The following is an 18,371-nucleotide window of genomic DNA, read 5'->3' on the forward strand; positions in this document are numbered from 1 at the left end:
TTATGAGGTGGGGTCTTCGTGGATGGGACTTGTTTTTCCTGCACATCTCATACTGTAGATCACTTATTCGGATTGAGATCTGGGGGATTTGGAGGTCAAGCCAACACCTTGAACCTCATGTTCCTCAAACCATTCCTGAACAGTTTTTGCAGTGTGGCAGGCTGCATTTTCCTGCTGAAAGAGGCCACTGTCATCAGGGAGTACTGTTGCCATAAAAGGGTGTACGTAGTCTGCAACAATTAAACCATTTTGGTTTAGGTAGATGTCAAAGTAACATCCACATGAATGCCAGGACCCAAGGTTTTCGAGCATTACACTGCCTCTCCTGGCTCTCCCTCTTCCAATTGTGCATCCAGGTGCCATCTCATCCCATCCCAGGTAAAAGACACACGCGCACCCAGCTGTCCACGTAATGTAAAAGAAAACATGATTCAATGATTCAGTTCTGATGTTCACAAGCCCAATGTAGGTTCTTTTGCCAGTGGACAAAGGTCAGCATAGGCACTCTGACTATTGTGCTACACACAGCCCCATATGCAGCAAGCTACAATGCACTGTGTGTTCTGACACCTGTCTATCATAGCCAGCAATAACTGTTTCAACAATTTGTGCCCCAGTGCCTCTTCTTGAGGGTTGGGCCAGATGAGCACATGCATCAATAAACCTTGGGCACCCATGACCCTGTTGCTGGTTCAACGATTGTCCTTCTTTGGACCATTTTACTAACTGCTGCATACCAGGAACACCCCAGAAGATCTGCTGTTTTGTCACAGTCACTCAGATCCTTATGCTTGCCCTTTTTTCCTGTTTCCTGCACATCAACTTTAAGACCTGATTGTTCACTTGCTGCCTTGACAGGTGCCATTGCAACAAGATAATCAGTGTTATACTTCATTTGTCAGTGGTTTCTATTTGCTTTTGTTATTTGACTTAAGAAAACGTCAACATCCCCAAAACATAAACTTTTCAGAAAAAAGATATTTAATTGCTTGATGACAATACATTCTGTAGTGTTTCAAATAGAGTATCAAAGTATATACTGTATGTCCAAAAGATCAGAGATGTTTTTGAACTGCTTACATTGAAGTATAAAGCATTACATGAACTGAAAACATTTTCTAAATGGTAAATAAGTAAAAATAAAAAAAAGCTTTTCAGCAGAAAACAAGAAGTTAGGTCTGCTGATCTCTCTTTCTAGGTCAAAATCATATAATAGCTCAGCAGGTCTATGTAGGGCTATAGGGCACAACATGAGTCCTAATAGTGCTGTGTCAGAAAGCCAGAAAGACTGTATGAGTGCATGTGTGTGTTTTCAGGGGCCTAGGATGTTGTGACCCTGCATTTTAATCCAGCTGGAATGCAACACATCCAGATAAACTGAACTGTAATCTGGACCCACTAACGAGCTGTTTTGACCAGTGTGAATTAAGGCAGATTATGTAAACAGCGTGTCTTTGGGTGACAGAACACATGGCTCTTTATAAGAGCAACAGGTTGGTACCACAGAGAGTTTGGAGCTGTAAGGAGATCAGCACAGAAACAAGGTCTAACATCATGTTTCTACATCAAGCGATTTATATTGAAGTGGAAACATGTCTGAGTGACCTGCTCTGGAGCACCAGTGGCTTACAAACTGTTTCCCAACTCAATCACATTTAAAAACAAACATTTTCACAATGACCAGGCATGTCAAAACTATTCCATAAAAGGAAGTGTGCCTCCAGATTTTTGTGCCAACCAATCAAGAGCACACAATTCGACCAATCAGCTGTCTGAAGACTGAGATTAGTTGATGAAATGGGTCAAGCCCCATGTGCTCCGGCTTGGAGAAATCAATCAATGAGAACTTAATATTACTTGAAAATATATCTAACTGATTTAATTTAATTGTAAACATGTACAAAATCATTGCAAATATATCCAACATATTTCATTTTGCACAACAGCAGAAACAAAAATACTGTATAACACTATACAATATTTAAAGGTCAGAAAAAAGGCTAACACTGATGGACTTGATTCACATTAAATCTAAATTGTATGTGTTTATTGTCACATAGACTAAATATCTGACTATTATTAATTGAGGTGGAAGGTATTAAAAAAAAAATCCTCATCAGCAGCAAGTAATTAAAGTAGTTAAAACAGATAATTATCTCAGTCAAAAGACAAACAGAATCAAGGAAGTGCATGATTAGTGTGTAATGTCATGTTACACAAATATGGGTTTTCCTGTTTGATTACTGCTCACAAATCTAATCTGAAATCAATAAAATGTGGAGGAAGATAATGGATGTTGTTCCATAAGGAACTATAAATATGGTGCCTAGTTTAAGTTCAAACTGTAATGAGAACTGAGTTTTATCATCTGATTTTTTAAAATGGTGCACATAATGATACAGATACAGATGATACATGTATATAAACTTACAACACAAACCTTAATATGTACTGTAAGATAAGAACATGATTACATGAGGCACTTTATGAAGGTGTGCTGTAAACACCAGGCTATGACAGTGTTGCTGCCAAATTACATGTTGTAATAAAATCAGTCAGCTAATCAATGAAACCAAAGAAAAAAAGGTTTGAGTTCACTGTGAATGTTGTTTTTTGTGTGATTATTACATTTACAGTCTGTCTAGTATCCCTGAGCACATCCATCTGCTCGGGGGTCTGATCCAGCCCACAGCACCTTCACTGGATGATCAACGTGACTGACAGATGGGTTCCACCAATCCCCCACTGTAATGATCTGCCCCCGCCCAAACCGAGACCTCTTGTGGCCTGTAAGTATGGATGAAAAAAATTAATCAAAAACATGATGGAGCTCATTAAACTGTCAAGTCTTTTATCGATATTATGTAACTTTTGTGCAAGGTAAACCAAATATTTTAAGGATATACAAAGATCATTAAGTAAAGGTCCTAAATCAAACCGTCCCTATATGAATTAACTGGCACAATGTGATAAATTAACTTGTTGAGCCTGCAACACAGATAAAATATGATGACATTGTAAAATATTATGTAAACTCTATAAATCAGATAAATTAACTTAAAAATAAGATCTGATCACTGTCAAGTCACTATCATTGACTGTGTAAATAATGGACTTCACAACAAAAAAGTGAAGCCAGAATATCTGGATTGCCCCCTGGTGGCTGGCTGCAGAATAGGTCATAAGTCTCACCCCCTGGAACATGAGTCTAGTTTTTGCTGAAAATGTTTTCCGTCATTTTAAGTAGTGTTTATCACACTAATGCTTGTTGAAGAGCTATTTTTTTCTGATAATGATGATATAATACAGGGGCTGTGACATCATGATTGACAGCTGTGACAACCGCTCCCATAAAGGAGATATTTTAGTTTCAATTTTGCATAGTGGTAGTAAGTGAAGACACGTCATCACTAAGGTAGCAATAAAGCAGTGAGGAAGATACACAGTGACAGTTTATTGAGTGATGAGAAGTTACATATTTAGTTCCTTAAATTGGATTAACTTGTTAATGATTAGCGAAATTTAAAGCCAAGTGTGTCATAATGTACAAATAAAAATGAGGCAGTTGGGAATTTTGATTCTTTTTTTGTTGTTGTTGACGAAACCTTTAAATATTACAATTAAAAGTACTATTCAGGAATTAATTTCAGGAATGAAGAGCTCTATAATACAGGTGGTCACACAAAGGGGGATTCTCATGTTTTTCTCTATAGCAGATGGTGGAGAGATTGAAACACTGATGTTAAAATAACTCACAACATGCTCTTCATAAATGCTGAAGTGTAATCAAACTCACTCATAATGATGCCAGGGAAGGGAAGAGGAACAAGTGAAAACATCCTGTTCGCAACAGGAAGCAACACAGTTTATGGGAACTGCGATCTACCTTTGATTTTTGATAGTCAAATCTCAAATCAAAGGTACGTTGTTTCAGCCACGGTCTAATTTGGTCACAGTAAACACTGAAGACATTAATATATAATAATTAATTGAACACTTAGCCGCTACATATTGCATATCAAATAATATGTTGTCAATGGAAAAAATACGTTTTTTTAGATTCAAACTGTAATAATTGTCTCCTGATTATTGAATAAAACATCAAATCAAGCCGTTACAAAGTTGTTACAAAACAGGACCGATAATGAAGATGTAGAAATAGAAATAATGTGTCTGGGGTTGTTATACTTTAAAAAAAAAATCCTTTATGTTAGTTTTTGGCTCATTATTGGCATAAAATAAGTGATGGATCCTAAACCTTTTATTCTTGGTTTCAGCCTCTTGTCTTGTCTGGTCAAACTGTAAAACTGTTAAATGCTTCAGAAAAACTTAATAACATTAATACTGTTGAGTCAATTCCAAGATTTAATTGCTAATTTCATGCATTGTAAATGTCAGTTTTTTATTTTTTTAGTTGTTCTTATTCTTATTGTTTAATTGTTTTATTTGTTTCATTGTCAATTCCTACACTTTAACTTTTTAGCATTTTTAATTTTACCTCGTTTTTAATTGATATACAGTAGCCATGTATTCTTCTTTTGTCGTTATTTGAATTTAGTCGTGTCTGCTCGTCTGCAATGACGGCTCTCCATTAATGGGTTTTCTGAGGTTTTAAATAAATAAAGTGATGTGTAAGGAAACACGATGCAGCCACTGCAGTAACTGTTTGCATTACATAAAAAAGTTACCTGTGACTGGCCAGTTGATCTTGTGACCTCGTTTTCTCAGCACCTCGGCCACTTCCTGGTCGATCCCCTCCTCCAGATTAACCAACCACTCATCAGCTAGAGGGAGACGACCAATCAGAATACAATTTTGATTTTAAAAAGTACAACAGTATAACAGTTTAACAGTATAACATGTGATCTGACACCAGAACAAAGTTACAAGCTGTATGGTGAGATGTACAGTTACAGTATATTGTTTTATGGGCGATAAACTACTTTTTCTGCACATTTTTATGATTTAATTGTAAAGATAGTGCTTTTATAATATAATAATATATAATATATGCTATGAGATAGGTTTACTAATGCTTCAGTTAGTATATTTGACTGCCAAGCGGCATTACATGAACGTTTACTCTGCAGGCAGGGAGCCAGATAATCAATACATTACTTTGTGTATTGGATTTTGTGTTAACTAACGCAAAGCATATACAGATATTACAAGGAAATGAAATGAATGTCACAATGACTTATTTCATCAGGGCACCTCATGACAGGAAGTAATGTGTACTGCCATGCCATGTGGCTGCATAAAAGCCACGCCAGTTTGACTAAACACACAAAATTATTATTTAATTATTAAGCCATTTTGTTCCATATATCAGAAAGCCTGTGTGTTTGTATGAATTGTGTGTGTGTGTGTGTGTGTGTGTGTGTGTGTGTGTGTGTATGAGGAGGTGGGGCATACTTTTGTGGTCATACTGTACGAAGACTCTCGGAGCATCCAGAGCCTGTTGAGGATTCATCCCAAATTCCAACATGTTCAACAACACCTAAACACATGAAGAACATCAGGATTAATCAAACATGTAGTGTATATATAGGGTTTTCAGTAATGTTAACAAATTACAATCATAGGACTGAACCGTAAGTAAAGCAGTACATGTTTTTAGTCATTCTGAATACACACAAATGGTTAAATCATGATGAAGTCAGTGTTTTAATTTACTATTTATCCAAAGCCTGATCTAGTATATACTGTATATATATGTGTGTATGTGTATTATACACATCTAGTTGTTGTTGTTATTCTCAGGAAACAGAAAGAATGTAATACAAAAGTGAAATTTATGTATTGTCATTTTAATTGATACTTGTTGTAAATGTTATTGTGGATCTAACAAAATTCATGTCCAGAGAACAGTTTTATATGTACAGTTATATGCAAAAAACATAAGAACATAAATCACACAAAAAACCTTGTGTGAAATAATAAATAAATAAATAAATTAAATGTTTTAAATTGAAGATATGTCAGCCTGTATCCTCTTTTATATTACTTCACTGTACTTCACTTTAACTGTTCAAAAGACCCTTCTTACAACTCTGTCTTGCCCTTCTACACGTCATGTCGGTGTCTGAAAGAAGCTTGTCAGGTTTAGACTCATGTTGAGTGCTGCCCTAGATGCCCTTCCTGTGTGCATGGTCCCTGGCGGCAGAAGGTTGCGGTCACCCTCTACATGTCGTCTCCACTCGCCTGGATGGATGTCCCCATCTGCCGTGGTGCTATCAGCATATCCTGGTGGGATATATCTCACTTCCCCTGTGTTGGCTGCATCTGTGTAAGACAGATAATTGTGCAAGGCAACACAGGCCTTCACTCAATCGGACTGCCAAAGATTCTCCGCCGAAGTCGCTGCTTTACACTCTGCTGACTCTCTGACCTGTTGCCTTGACAACCGCATAACCTCAAAGTTCCTAGTTTACCTTAGTGCTCGCGAGTACCCAACAGGACTCTGCTGTGAAGGTGGAGAGATGCAGCGGTGAACAAATTAAAAAAAAAAGAGAGAGAGAAATTTGAAGGAGCCGCCACTCCTAAATTAATGTAGCGGAAACACTGTTAATGTATATATATATGAATAATATAATATATATCTTATATATAATAAGATATAAGAGAAATTATTTTGGGGACATATTTTATATACTTCTACACCCTTCATCACTACATACCTGGATGTGTCCTTGTGGCTGCATAAAAGCTCCCATCACCCCCAGTGCAGCGAGGAGTTGTGTTTTTTGTGATTTGGATGCAGAGTCAGTGAGGAGTGCAGGTATTATGGTGTGATATGGACGTTTCCCTCCAGCAACACAGTTAACGTGGTCACGATGCAGAGAAAAGCTGGCACCACGATTCTGTCAAAGGGGAATAAAGATTTAATGAATATATTTTCACTTTTTTATTTTTTTCTTGAAAGCAATGACAAAATTATATATATACACATGTGGATATGTGCTTTGGAAATTAATCTCATCACATATAGTCATTTTACTACTGCAGCACCTTGGCAAAGATCCATGATCATGAAAAACTTCTGTTTAGCACCTCACACATACTTACATAAACACACACAAGCACACCATTTATTCCAGCTCTTGTGAGGTTACCATGCAAAACAGGATCATAAAATATCAAAATTTGCATTATGCTTGGTGCTTTACATGTCCATTTTGTCTTCACCTAAAGGCACCCTTAGACTGTGCGACAACGATTATATAAGTCTACTGCATGACGCATTGTGCGGGATGCCTGTGATGTAATTTTGCTCACAGAATCTGGGTCAGACTATAAAACATCAACTGTGAACGTAATGTGGCAAATTGTAGCCCTACAATGTAAATAGAGAAAAGTGTATGAAAGCAGAAACATGTCATCAGCTTGGCTCATATGTCTTGAAAATGCAACCAAGTCTCACACACATTTCTTTTTAATTTCATCTCCATTGTCTTGATTTTTGTTTACTATGCATGTACCTAATTAAGGAGAACTAGTGTTCTCCCTCTAAGTCATACTAAAAAAACAACAACAGCAACAACAAAGCTCCAAATCGGTCAAAGTTTTATTTGACTCACAGTGTGATTGAAATCAAAGACCAAAGATTTCACCATGTGTCTGTCACAATCGTGAACTTTCATCTCAGACAGCCCAAAATTGCACCACAATGCTGCTCATCAGTGAGGTTAATGTGCTTATTGTGGCCTTTGAGAAGCAGGGAAGGAAGGAAAGGAACTATACCTCCCTTAATATCAATAGGTCCTTATTAAGAGGGTGGACTGCTTCAACTCAGTGGTAAGAAAGGCAAGACAGAAATTGAGGCAATTCCGGTGATTGAGGAACACGTTCTATTCCTGAACTAACGAGAGCTTCCTGACGGGCAACATCACTACCTTGATATGGGAACAGCCCCAAACAGGACAGCAAGGCCCTGCAAAGACAAACATACAATAGGCGGTGCTCTTCCTTGTCTAGAGGACATTTACCCCTGCTGCTGCAAGAACAAGGCAAGGAAAATCATTAAAGATCCCAGCCACTCGGATAACAACTTTTTCTCCCTGCTGTGGTTGGGAAGAAGGTACCGGATACACCAGGCCAGCTCTCACTGAGAGGCTCAGGAAGACCTTCTATCCTCAGGTCACCAGGATCCTAAATGAGGTCATTGCCTTACTATTCTATTTACACTCTTTTAAATGCACAAATGAATGAACTGACAGGATGACATTTTACTGTGATTGTACTTTATATGATTACATGTGACAAATAAAGGTGATTGACTGATTGATTGAACTGTACTTCAAGATCAAACTAGACTTTCATTTTTATTCTGTAGTGACTGGACAGCTACCTCACTTGCACACACTAACACACCAACACACACACTCTTTCTGACCTGTAGTGAGAATCCACAGTCCTTTGGGACCAGCCCACTCCCAAAGCCCATAAAAGTGCTGTTGACAAATGAACAGGCATTCCCTTGGCTGTCAATCACACAGAAATAGACTGTGTCACTTCCTGTCATCAGGCCAGGCTCCACTCCTTCCATGGCTCTATAAACAGAAACATATAAACAATCAACACAAATAACTAATGGGGAAAAATATGTTTTAGTTTAAGTCTAATTTCTCTCAGCAAATGTTACTTTACATATAAACACTACTCATTTTGAATTGTACTGAAATGGTTTAGTAACCTCCTGAGTGATTTCTCACACTGATAACTACAATCAGTTGCTATGGTAACATTGTTTCTCGCTCAAGTTTATCAAATGTTGATATAACTAAACCATTATAGTTTTAAATATCATATAATAATAACATTACTCATTATTCTTTTTGGTGAATAAAGAGAGGATAAACTGGAGGAAGACTGGAAGTTTGTCAAAGAATACACCAAAATAAAACAAGTTTCAAGCAACAACAAAACTATAAAACCACAACTTGCTTCAGTCATTTGGTTTGTGTACAGATTAACAACAAAACAAAGAGTAATATAGCTGGATATGTATTTTTAATCCTTTGGGGGAAATTGTGTGTAAGTACAAACAGCAGAAAATAACAAAAACCTTAACATATATGTGGAGGCCATATTCGATAGTCATGCAAGTTATTGGAAATATAGCATGTTTGTGCAACAGAAATGCAAAAGTGGTAACAAGTGAGTGTTTCAATAGGAATATAAATAGTATTAGTGTTATTTCCTGTTAAATATATTCTACAGGGAAATAAAGGCACTAAGGAGAAGCACAAGGCCCCATCTGCCAACCTCGAACCTCTGAGGTATTCTGATCATCTTTATAATTGTGTTCTCTCATTTCTTCCTTCACCTCTAATAAATTGAATTAGTGCATGTAAACACAGGTTTCATAGTAACCAAGTAACTACAGTGCATTTGAAAACATGATCAAAACCCTCAGTGTGATTTCACCCAGGTACCTGGTTTATTATGTGTATGTAAACATTGTGCAGGACTGTGAAAACGCCCTTGACAGACAATGATTTTCAACTGAGGCATCTACTTAGAGTTTAAATCACTGTTAGTTTAGATGGTATAGTAAAATATGTGTCTGTGTGTTTGTGTGCTGTGTGTGTTAATGCAGTGACATGCTACTCAACTCAGTAATTTTAGGTCAAATAATATATCTTCTATATTCTACTTTATATGTTTTCCTATGGTGTCTGTTTGCTCATTAAAGGAATCATTCTGTTGTTTTATAGTTTTATAGTCTATTTGTCTTTGTCTTTGAGCTGATAAGAACCTATAGTCCAAAGTCTACAGTACTGACCAGCAGCAAATACACAATAACACACACACAAATGACACACAGAGCAGACAGTGCAGTGGAGGAGGGATCAGACGTGAAGGGATGGATGTTACGGTTGTGGGGGGGGGTTGGTGGGGGAGGCGGGGGGGTAAAAGTCTACAGTCCTATCTTAAGTCAACAGAGCATGACTGGTACATGCTGGTACTAACTGACAGACAGACAGATACACACACACCTTTCCATGCTGATGCGCTGGGCTCGCTGGTGGCTGTAGCTCTTGTCCAGTAAGGTTTGAAGAGGGATGGTCACATGGTCTGGGTCGCTCAGGTAACGCAGAGCATCTGTTAGTGCCAAACGAACAGCCTCCACCAAAACATGGATGTAGTCAGAGCTGTTATGGCCTAAAGCTACACACACAGACACAGACACAGACACAGACAAACACAAACACAAACACACACAGACACAGACACAGACAAACACAAACACACACAGACACACACAGACACACACACACACACACAAACACACAAACACACACAGAGAGAGACACTTGAAGTCTTTGAAATTTAAATACATTCAAAAAATTGATTTTTTTGTTTTTTTGTTTTTTAAAATGACTAAATATTTTACTTAATACTTAATCTGTCCTTTTTTCTCCTCGAGATGAGATAGCAGCAATTCAGACATAAAGAACATAATAAATAAATAATTAAATATGCACATTAACATTAGAATTGCACAGTTACATATATTTTGTTATTTATTGGACATGATTTTGTGTAAGTTCAATACTAACCATATCACTGTAAATTACATGTTCTTCCTTATTTGAATTGGTGCCACTGCAAACATTTGACATTTGCATGAATTTCTTCCTTTAGCAGTTAATGGGGAAAACTACAAGACTCATTACAAAGTACAGCTGTGATTGTTTTCAATCAAGGAAGTTGATGAAGTTTGAGCTTCTGTGGGTGTTGTTGACCCTGCGTTTATCTTGTATTTACTCTAAAAACATCTTTGGGTGCTGCATACTGAAATATGTCATCACACCAGTGTGCATGAGCAGGAGGATTTTCCCCGGAAAAACCCACCAGATACCACATGTTTACAATACAGACTATTTACATCAAACTGTCAAATATTAACACCATATCTGCCATAAACCAAGCTGATTATTATAATATAAAAAGCCACTATACAACTTAAACATGTTTCCCTCTTGAAGTATTATAAGTAAGAAAAGTATTAAAAAGGACAGTGGAGACTCATAACAGTGACTTTTCAGGAACATGACACATTAAAGCAACACTAGTCAAGTGAACAGCTGTCCTCCGTGGATGTTTTGTCTCTAAATGTTTTGATTAAAGCATTGTGTTATCTCGGTTTATCTATCCACACTGTAGTATGATATGAGCTCATATCAACACTGCATTAAAGCATTTAATCTAACTCTACTGACTCATTCAGTCATTTTTTAGTCTGTGGTGAATCTGTGTTGATCTGAACGAACATTGAACATACTGATTCATGTCGTTTTATCTCCATAGAGTGTGAATCAGAGTGAAGCAAAATTTCAGGACTGGTGGGACTTCAGAATGGGGGTCAAAAATGTTTGATTTTCACTTTCAAATCGAGTCAAACTCGACTATGTTTGAAAGTGAGCATAATGAAAGCTGTTACGACTACATTTTCTAAGTTGTGAGGAATATAATGGGACAAATTCACTTGGACAAGGCTCAATTGGAAATCATATATATTGACTTTAAAGGGTTAGTTCACCCAAATTAAATATTTGTAATTGTTATATGTTTTCACATGGCTGCCTGGTACACGTTTATAGCCATGCAGATTTGTGGTGTTATGTGCCCAGGTTTTTAAAATATATTTATAGCTGGTTAGCTACTTTTTATATCTGTTACACCAAACTTTAGACCCATCGAATATGGGAATACAGGTCACCATGATAAAAATAATTCTCAAAACACTGAAGAAGTCCATTTGTAAAAATTGATACTCAACGCTAAAACATGCTGATGAGTTTTTAAGCGACATTTTAAGCAACACAACTTCCCCTCCAAGCAGGGGTTGAAGTTTTAAATATGAAAATCTCAAACTCTTAGCACATAAACTGTCTGGGTTGAGTGAGAAAATACGTTTTTCGGGTTGTTTTTATGTGAATAATGCTTTATTTCCATAAAGTGATATCTGCCTCATCCACGTTCCCGGAAACAGCCCTCATCTACTCTGCTGATGAGTCACTTCAGTGTATTGGTGGTTACCTTTGAGAGGGAAGTTCTCCAGGATATTAAGCAGCAGCAGGGCAGCCAATCCCTGACTGTTGGGAGGAGGCTCCCAAAGACGCACACCCTGCACACACAATGGAGTCATTCACTCTGCTGACCATATAATTAAAACACTGATATAGTAGGCGTCCAAATTAACCAACCTCACCTTGTACTCTGTGCTTATAGGGGTGATGACCTCACTTTCATGGCTGCTGAGGTCATCCAGGGTCATGACTCCTCCATGTTGGTTGATAATTTCAACGATGGCTTGGGCCACTCTGCCCTGGTAGAACGCTGGTTTACCACGCTCACCCAGCTCCTGTCGATACATCCGTCCATTAATGTTACAGTCAGTCACTCAACTGCTCAGTTAATCAACCTGATACAGAGTTTGTGTCTTTGCACTTTATCTATCCATCCACAGCTTTTACAGGGGACATATCATGCACATTTAAAGGTTGTATTCCTATTCTGGCCATCTACTGGAGTATCTTTGTAAGATTTACAGTTCAAAAAATGTGTAATTTGTCTTATACCAGTCCTTTACACAGCTCCTCTTTAGCTCCTGTGTTTTTAAAGCCCCCCTCTCAACGAGCCCACTCTGTTCTGATTGGTTAGGTTGTAGAAGCTGGTTGTCCTGAAGGTTACGTAAACAAACAGCGGTATAGGATTTCCTTTCTCTTTGTTGCTCTTTACAGAGAGTGTTTCTTTTTTTTTCAAATGTATGTTTACCTCAAATTTAGAAACTTTGGCCATATTTAACATAGATCTCCAACATCATAAGAGTATGAACAGAAAATCACAAAAAGCATATGTCCCCTTTAAAAACAGCATTAAAAACTGAAAAACATGATAGTTTGCTGGATGTGATGCCATGTGAGTCTAGAGTTTGAACGATATGTGGATGACGTGTTGTCTATTGTACATGTCAACGTTGTACCATTACAGGAGGGTGTGTTGGAATGTGTGATTTTGTACCACAAGAATACTGTAGAACACCCTCATCGCTGAGGAATGACCGTTAGGATGCCATTGAAATCAAACATCAATGACGCTGAGGTCACTTCTATTGTTTTCACTATCTCAGGAACATAATTGTGAGAGTGTACGTGTGTTTGTGTGTGTGTGTGTGTTTGTGTGTGTGTGTATGTCTGTGGGGGGGGGGGGGGGGGGTTGTCATGGGCGTATTTGGCTATGTTCCTGCATTATTGCATTTCTATGACTGAGTGTGTGACACATTAATAAAGCAGAGAATCAATGAGTGCATGACTATTTAACACAGCACACCTACAGTCTCCATACTTTGATGATGACACACACTAATACACACGCACGCAATGGGGTCAGCCACAGGTCATCTGACGTCTCACAGACAGGACACTACTGAATGAACTTGCTTTCTTGGTTTTTCTGAATATTACATTGTACACACACACACATTCATATCAGAGGCAGGAGATATAGAGAGTTCATTTTTCCATTTTAACTATATTTCAGTTATATTTCACTTAATGATAACAATAATAAACATTTTATAGAGCACTAAAATATTATTACAAAGGGCTTTACTTAGGGAGAGCAAGCAATCACAATTAAATAAAATCTAGCAATTAAAGGGATAGAAAATTAATTGTAATGTAATAAAATAAGTTTGGATTCTGATACATAAAGTTATTTTGTTGTTTGGTTTATGGTTTGTTTTTAGATTTGGACTTTTTTTTGGAGTGTACTTGTTTTTAGAGTTTTCAATTTCAGTTCACAATATTTTAAAAGTAGTCATTGCTGTTTTTTTAAGTAATATAATTTCCTTCTCAATACAACCTTGACCTTCATCACTACTTCTTTCCTTTTCCCCATTTCCTCTCTTCTTCTTCCATCCATCCTTCCTTCACCCTTCATTTGACACATCACCTTTTCTATGAACTTCCAATCATTCCTTTTGTCTTCCTCTTTGTTCCCCCCTTGTCATTCCTGTTTTGCCCAAACAAGCATAATTTATATTCCTGTCATCCCTGTTTTCTTTCCATATTGAATCCGACATGCCACTGGCTTCAGGGTTAATTACCCAGCACACCCCTGGGTTCATCCAAGGTCTTCCTGTACAAAAGTCTATGTCAAGTTTAGAAAAAGCAAACAACCTTTGGGAGGACTTGCACAGGGATTTTGGAAGGTATTACATTGTTCTGTTTCCTTCTTGTTTAAGTTCAGGGGATAAAATGACCCATTTCTCCTCATATGACCTATGGACATGTGTGTTTTTTCTTTTTTTTTGCAATTTACTTTCAAGAATTTACCTTCAGAGTTCGAGCAAGGGCAGGATTTCTGAATACTTGTCCACATTTGGGTGGATGACCATCAATCAGCAAGTCTCTGCCTAGTTCCTTTCCAGCATCTCGCAGGGCCCCTACCCAGTGCGCCCAGTGGTGAGCTGTTACCTCAGCAACAGGAAACCCCACCTCAGCCAACTCAGCTGCCCCGCTCAGCACCTCCTGTAAGGACAACTAGGGAAACAGACAGAGGAAACACATGTTGATTACCTCACAGCAAACCTCACTACACAGGAAGTGCTGGTCACTGTTTTGATAAGAAATACAAGTGGACTAAACCTGGCTCATAGTTTCTTCTGACGGTTTTCCAGATTTTTTTTTTTGGTGACTGTTTTCCAGAGATTTTTTTATTATTTATAATTCTTTATGGGGAATGATCCTCATGTACACTTGTACTTCAGATTTAGAGGGACTGACATCAGAGCTGGGACTTGAAATATTTTAGACAACTGAACAGTAATCTGGAATCAAACTCACATGAGATATAGTATTATGTCTTAAGGATTCATGAGGAATAGAAACAAACAAATGCCCAACAGCAAAAACTAGACATAATAATAAAATCAATTGTATTCTGCATATTTTAGCTACAGTAAATCCATTTCCAAATCTCTGTATGTGGAGAGCTGCAGGAAAATATACATTTTAAAAAAGTTAGGGGGATTTTTTTTTCCAAGATTGTGTTTTACAACTAACTGTATTAATTAGTTTAAATGGACATGCAGTGCAAATAAAAAAATGAGTTTATAACTTTGAAACATATTTTAAATCTGACCAGCAACTGTAATTTTCCCCCGTCTTTAATTTTAGAAGAATATTTTAATTTTCTAAGAGGACTACAAAATTTAAGCAATAAAATTGGCTTTTTCTTTCACATTTAAAGATAGCTGTACAAACCTCACCATAAATGGTTATGTTTCTGCTGTTTTGACCAAATATAGGAAATACAGTCAGAACCAAGTGAGTGTTTGTAAGCATGGAGTTTTGGCTACAGCATAAAACACACACCAGCACAGATCCGCACAATTGGATATACCCAACATAAACACACACACACACACACACACACACACACACACACACACACACACACACAGTCAAACCTTGTGACTACCAAACAGCTTGATGGTATCACACCAGCACGCAGGAGCCCCTGGCACTGTAACATTCAAAGCATCAGACGGTAACGGAGGGGCCTCAGCACTGTAACCACGTCCCTCCAGGAAGTCCAGGGTCTCAGCTTTGGGTAAGCGACCACTGAGGACACAGAGAGACGCTCAGGTATTCGTTCTGTATGATGGAGACAATAACAAAAGCATGAGAGGAGTCTCTACCTGCCGTTAATTCCTCTGATCTCTCCAGTGTTTCCGTTGTAGAAGAGGCAGAAGGCATCTCCACCTGGACCGGTGCTGCATGGTTCTATTACTGCCAGCGCCGCTGCGATGGCAACCGCAGCATCTGCAGCATTACCACCACGCTTCAGGATATCTGGACAAAAACACAAAGTCATGACTGATTGATGAGCTTGAATCATTTAATCATGAATACAGCTTAACAGTATATTTGTATTTTTGAGCTAATTTACTACAAATTCTGCATAATTCACAATACACTGTATCACCCTTTTCAACTGTATTATAGTCTTTTTTAAGATTTGCAAATATGTTGTTTTTTTTCTTCTCCTCATCTAAATCATAAACACAACATGGAGTTTATTAGTACAAAGAGTTTTGATTTTACTTACTTACTTTCTTTACTTTTACCCTGCTTTGTTTATGCCTCCACTCCAAATGTCCCATCTGTCATAGCTACAACCAAGTCTTACATAACCTTAACCAGGAAACTTATAACCAGTAAAATATCTTTGAGATCAAGATCTCTTTTGCAAGTGAGACCTGATTATACAAGTAAAGAAAGTACAGAGACAGGACACACAAAAAACATAGCCAGTCACACACACACACACACACACACACACACACACATACATAAAATCAGCATCAGAAACAATCACACGTCGTCAAAAAGCACAGATAATAATGCAATGTCAAATGGAAACAATAACAGATTGAAAATATAACAGGAGTGCGAATCATAAACAAAAATGCCACCTTAAAATAGAAAAGCGATAATAATGTGTAATAAAGCAACTGCTTTCTGCATGACCATGGTGGCGGTCGGAGGTATAAATGCTGAGAAATCATTTCATCAATCAAATCAAGGGCTGACATGCTTGTAGTTTTAATTTAAACAGAGCTATTAACATTATAAAGACTCAAGCAATTCAATATTCCACTCAGGCTTGCACCCAGTTTGTGTGTCCACCTCCAGAAAGAGCACAAACAAGTAACTAGCCCATTTTTGACAATGTGAGGAGTAGAAAGTACAGATATTTGTGTTCAAATGTAGGGAGTAACAGTAAAATGTAGTCAGAAAATTAAAAATACTCAAAGTACAGATACCTGGAAAATCTATTTAAGTACAGTAACAAAGAACAAATACTTCCTTACTTCCCTCTGGAATTTAGTAGGTTTGTTTATCTGAAAATAATGAGAAACTATGTCAAAATAATGAGATACTATAAGTCATAATAGGTCATTATTTTGAAATACTAAGTCAGTATTTTGAGATAGAGCTACTAATTATTTTGAGATACTAATGTTTTTGAGTTACTAAGTCATTATTTTGAGAAAGTTTTTCATTATAATTACTTTGTTTTAATGAATCTGCTTCATGTGACAGAGGTGAGAGGGGAACCGAACAACTGCGCATGTGTAGCTGTAAGACACACAAGTTCAGCAGGAGGGGAACATTATTTGAGGTGGGGACAGACTTCTACACAACACCGGTGTCTCTGTTGACTTCTGAAAGCAGTCAGAAGATGAACTGAACTCAAACACACTGACACGGTCTGTGCAGCGGTTGCTAATTAACTTATGCAATACACTAAACTAATATACAGTTGATATTTTGATTGTTTGGGACGAATAAACATAAAATGGTGCAGTGGTCAAACTGGTTACCGGGTCTGTCTGAACTACACAATCATTGTACATCTCCATGACAACAGTTTCCACTCACCCAGTCCAATGTTAGACGCTAACTGCTGACTGGACGCCACGCAGCCGTGTAAACACACCACAGGAGACCGACGGGAAGAGAAAATTAAATCCGTATCCATCCTGCCTTTAACTACCGGAGACTGTGAGCAAAAACGGGACAAAATACCGGAACAAAACAAAACCGGATTGCACTTTCAACTTCTGATCGGTTATTGGGGCATCGATTGAGACTGGCTGAAAGAGATGGCAGCGAAAAGAAGCAGATGACAGATAACATCGATGGATGCTTAATAGTTTTCAATAGAAATCAGGCAACTGAATGTGCTTTACATAAAAACAAACATTTGACAGTAAGAAACAAAACAAAAAACATACAATTTGAAAAAAATGAAACCCGAAAATAGTAAAAATTGGGAACATTAAATTAAAAACAAAAAAATAACCCTAACCCTAACCCCTAAGATTTGGTTTAGGAGGGGGTTTCCTATTTTATTAATATATAGCATGTTACTGAACACATATATTGTTGTTTTTAACTCTCTTAAATCAATAATTTTTTCATAATTTGTAAATAAATCATGGCATGGACATGATTTGGAGCACACATGGGCTTAAATGGTGTAACAGTACCAAATATACATACATAGGCCTATATCTACATTAACTCAGTATCCATGAAAAACACCTGCTTAATGGGTACACTTACCCTAACAGTTGAACATTCATTAGAAAATTAGAAAAGTAATCAAATGTAATATGTTACATTACTTTTATTAAGTAATTGAAATAGTTACATTTTAAATAGGGTAACTAGTAATCTGTAAACTATTACATTTACAAGTAACCTTTCCAACCCTGAGTAAAAATTGTTTAAAAATATGGTTTTGACTAAAAACATATCCATATAGAGTTTAAATAATTATTCTCA

The 18,371-nt window shown here is 37.3% G+C and overlaps 1 protein-coding gene across 3 annotated transcripts; it reads right to left on the reverse strand.

Annotated features, from left to right (window-relative positions):
• Window positions 1-25: 25 nt before the first annotated feature.
• Window positions 26-17,633, reverse strand: LOC128361852 (glutathione hydrolase-like YwrD proenzyme). Of its 3 annotated transcripts, XM_053322420.1 has the most exons (13): window positions 17,463-17,633; window positions 15,716-15,869; window positions 15,485-15,638; window positions 14,349-14,555; window positions 12,221-12,373; window positions 12,049-12,136; window positions 10,002-10,173; window positions 8,396-8,552; window positions 6,681-6,863; window positions 5,416-5,500; window positions 4,689-4,784; window positions 2,629-2,787; window positions 272-401 (listed from the first exon to the last, which is right to left on the reverse strand). In XM_053322420.1, the coding sequence occupies exons 1-12, from the start codon at window positions 17,560-17,562 to the stop codon at window positions 2,642-2,644; spliced, it is 1,695 nt and encodes a 564-aa protein (XP_053178395.1). In that variant the 5' UTR covers window positions 17,563-17,633; the 3' UTR covers window positions 272-401; window positions 2,629-2,641. The 3 variants fall into 3 exon arrangements, with proteins under 3 accessions (XP_053178393.1, XP_053178395.1, XP_053178394.1); XM_053322418.1 differs by lacking the exon at window positions 2,629-2,787 and having other exon boundaries at window positions 26-401; XM_053322419.1 differs by lacking the exon at window positions 272-401 and having other exon boundaries at window positions 1,784-2,787.
• Between the last annotated feature and the right edge of the window lie 738 nt (window positions 17,634-18,371).

This window comes from Scomber japonicus, chromosome 7 (assembly GCF_027409825.1).
Source record: "Scomber japonicus isolate fScoJap1 chromosome 7, fScoJap1.pri, whole genome shotgun sequence".
In the NCBI taxonomy this organism is placed as follows: Eukaryota; Metazoa; Chordata; class Actinopteri; order Scombriformes; family Scombridae; genus Scomber; species Scomber japonicus.